The sequence below is a fragment of the Alosa alosa genome, chromosome 6, assembly GCF_017589495.1.
Source record: "Alosa alosa isolate M-15738 ecotype Scorff River chromosome 6, AALO_Geno_1.1, whole genome shotgun sequence".
NCBI classification, from domain to species: domain Eukaryota; kingdom Metazoa; phylum Chordata; class Actinopteri; order Clupeiformes; family Clupeidae; genus Alosa; species Alosa alosa.
Window position 1 is genome coordinate 3,503,021 of NC_063194.1, and position 3,643 is coordinate 3,506,663.

A 3,643-nucleotide genomic window follows, 5' to 3' on the forward strand; every position below is an offset into this window, starting at 1 on the left:
ATCATCTGTGTCAAGTTTCGTGAAAATTGGATGAAGTTTGTGACCTATGAAAACTTTTAAGTGGTTTTGATGAAATCCAATATGGCGGAGGTCCAATATGGCGGAAAGTAACGTAATAGGAGTCATTGAACTCAGGTCCGTCAAGGGGTTCCAACTATATATAGATGTTCAAAATTGGACATACGGTTCAAAAGTTAAGTGCATGGATGCAACGCCAACTTTGACACATTGGTGGCGCTAGACTGCCTGGGGTTCAGACTTGAAAATTTGTGAAATGGAATATGGGAATGTATGGAATGAATGTGCCAAATTTCACAACTTTTTACTGTACGGTTTTATGGGCTGCCATAGACTTCCAGAGGAGAGAAATAATAATAAGAAAAGGTACAAAAACTATGGGTTGCCGCGCAGCTTCGCTGCTTGGCCCCCAATAATGATGAGAACGATTACGATTGTATGATCGATTACGAATAATGATGAGAACAATTGTAATAGTTGCTGTCCAGTCAGCTGCAAGAGAGAAAAATAAATATGTTAAAGAACATTGTCTCCCCATGAAACATTCTAAACAGCATAAAGTGGAAAAACAGTTTAGGTGGTTAAGTCAGTTTGTGAGGAGAACATTTGTTTGAGGATAAATAGGCTTTGATCCTCAGTGGATACATATTACCTGTAGGCCTCCAACACCCTGTGTAACTGTGCATGTAACTGAGTATGTCAAATCAATGGCCTCCTTTTTAGTAGCTTTTGCACACACCCAAAATAATGAAATGTGATAAGAACGTTTTGCTGTTCACTAAGATAATTCAATAATGTGTATAGAGATTAACAGTAGGCTATTAACAGTCTAAAAGATGTCAGCACATATAGATTTAGATGATAATTTGAGAGATCTATGGGCCAGTAATTAGTAATTTACATACATATTTAATCAATATGTACTACATTTACTACTTGAGATTAAATTAAACGTATTAATCATTTAATTCTGAGGTTCGAGTCTTTGCTTTACTGAAATTATAATGTCAATTATATGATGACAATAAATTTAACTTAATAAAAAAAAAAAATCCTGTAGCATTTTTGGGACATTTTCAGATAAAAAAGGAATCTATTTTTTCACAAACACAGAAAACATGAATGAAGGGTACTATATCCAATTTGAGCCATGCTGGGTCACAACATAAACAAAAGTAAGAGTGAAATATGCATTATTTTATTCTACATTCTTATCGTGCTTACAAAGAACCCTCTGTTATACATAAACATAACTATAGCATGAAAAATGTTTAACTCACCAGGTATGTTAATGACACGCTGGTTTGACTTCACTTGAGGAGGTGAGCCAGGGCCAAGATTCAGCTGTGCCTTACACCTGTACTGTGTTCCATCATCACATGCTGTGGATTGAATACGGAGGTCAAAGGTCAAGTTTTGGGGACCCGCAACGGTGCCCTGATATTTGTGCTGTCCCCCCAGCAGAGTCTCTCCTTTGAACCACATCACGATCAGGTTCTGAGCAGGAGCAACGTTTTGAATGTGGCAAGGAAAGATGTAATCTTTGCCAGCAGTCATTTTGCCAGTATGATTTGTTGTCAGGGTTATTCTGCTGGGCATCTCTGTGGAAAACATGTGAGAATGTGAGAACATTCTTTTGAAGTATTACCTGGACTTATTGTTTGAGCACCATAAAAGTAAGACTCACGGTAAACAATGACATTGAGAAGTTTTGAACACTGCATCATCAGTGTCAAAGACACACTTGGGCTTCACTGACCACTCTGTCAGGCTCTCCACGCTCCAGGTGACATGTTGGATATCCCTCACTTTGCTTACAGGTCCAAGAGTAGAATTCCAGCCAATTCCGTTATGAGGTATTAATACACGGCAGTCAGCTGAAGCTGAATCTCCATACCTCACCACCAGAGTGGAAGGGCTGATGTCAATTGGACAGCCACCTGTGATGATACAGTAGAATGCATGACACATCACATGTATCACTGAAGCCCTGCAGGATGATTCATCTGAGCTTAAGTGAATGTCAGGCCACGATGATGGTGAGTGGGGCTGAAGTCAGTTTAGGGGGTCCTCCTGGCCCTAAGTCCAGCTCTGCTTCACACCAAAATTGTGTTCCATTATCTGATATTTTAGGAGCAATCAGGAGGTCACTGGTAACAGTCTGTGGTCCCACATTGTTGCTTTGGTGTCTGTTATCTGTTGTCAAAAGTATGTCTCCTTTGAACCACTTCACGGTCAGGTGCTGGACTGTGCTGTTTTCAATGTGGCCAAAAAGTCTGTAGCCCTTGCCTTCAGCCATTGCTCTAGTAGTATTATCTGTTAAAGTGATTACATCTGGAAAAGCTGGAAAAGGGATAATATGGATTAATTATATCAGGTCTTAGTAAACATTTACATTTTTTTATGTTACTGATTGACAATATTGGACTTACAATAAACAGAAACATTGAGGTCTTGGCCACACTGCCCATAATCAGTGTCAATAACACACTTGGGTTTCACTGACCACTCTGTCAGGCTCTTCACGCTCCAGGTGACATTTTGGACATCCCTCACTTTGCTTACAGGTCCAAGAGTAGAATTCCAGCCAAATCCGTTGTGAGTTACGAACGTGCTGCAGTCAGCTGAAGCTGAATCTCCATAATAATCCAGCTCTGCCTCACACCAATATTGTGCTCCATTATCTGATATATGAGGAGTAATCATGTAGTCACTGGTAAGATTTTGAGGACCAATACTGATGCTGCTCTGGTGTCGTTCATCATCCAACAGTGGAATAGTGCTTCCATCAACAGTGCGTTGTTTGAACCACTTTACAGTGAGGCTCTGAACAGGAGCGATATTTTCAATGTGGTAAGTAAGGGTGATGTCCTTGCCCGCAGCCATTGTACTATGATGTTTTGTGGTAATGGTTAAATTGTCCGGAGTTGCTGTGAAAGGTATATTGAAAAATTATATTTTTGTTGTTAAGCAAGTATCATCTTTGAACTAAAGACTTGGTGACAATGAAACTCACTGAAAGCCACAACAGAAAGTTCTTTTGTGCACTGTCCCTCCTCCCTGTTAATGAAGCATTGTGGAGTCACTGTCCACTCTCTCAGCTCCTTCACCGTCCAGTTGAGCTCAGTGACTCCCTCCTCCATACCCACAGCCCCCACAGGGGACTCCCAGCCCATGCCGTCGATGGGTACGAGTGAACGACAGGTGGACGAAGCAGGACCTCCATACCTCACCACCAGAGTAGAGGGATTGATTGCAACTGGACAGCCACCTATAGGAACACAGTGGGACAATTACAGCTTCATCACATCTCACAGGTCTCAGATGAGTTTCGCAAATTAACTGAGCGCAATAGCAACTTACTGTACACATCAATGTTGACTCCTTTCCTGGTTGCTGGAACTCTACAACACACTGGTATTTTGTCCCATTATGTTTTATAAGGGCTGTGTACAGGAAATCGCTGCTTATGTTTCTATCCCCCCAGTTCTTTATTATTTCTGTGTTCAACAGATCCTGTCCTATAAACATCTTCACGGTGACATTGACAACAGTTATGGGGATTTCGATGTGGCATGACGGGATGTAATTTTTGTCACAACAGCCACAATATTGATGTTTGACA

At 40.9% G+C, this 3,643-nt stretch overlaps 1 protein-coding gene across 1 annotated transcript; it reads right to left on the reverse strand.

Moving 5' to 3' along the window:
• Positions 1-506: 506 nt before the first annotated feature.
• On the reverse strand, positions 507-2,904 carry LOC125295559. The gene is given in 4 exon segments (XM_048244872.1): positions 507-510; positions 1,778-1,958; positions 2,008-2,179; positions 2,584-2,904. Coding segments are annotated over 4 exon segments (678 nt in total).
• Between the last annotated feature and the right edge of the window lie 739 nt (positions 2,905-3,643).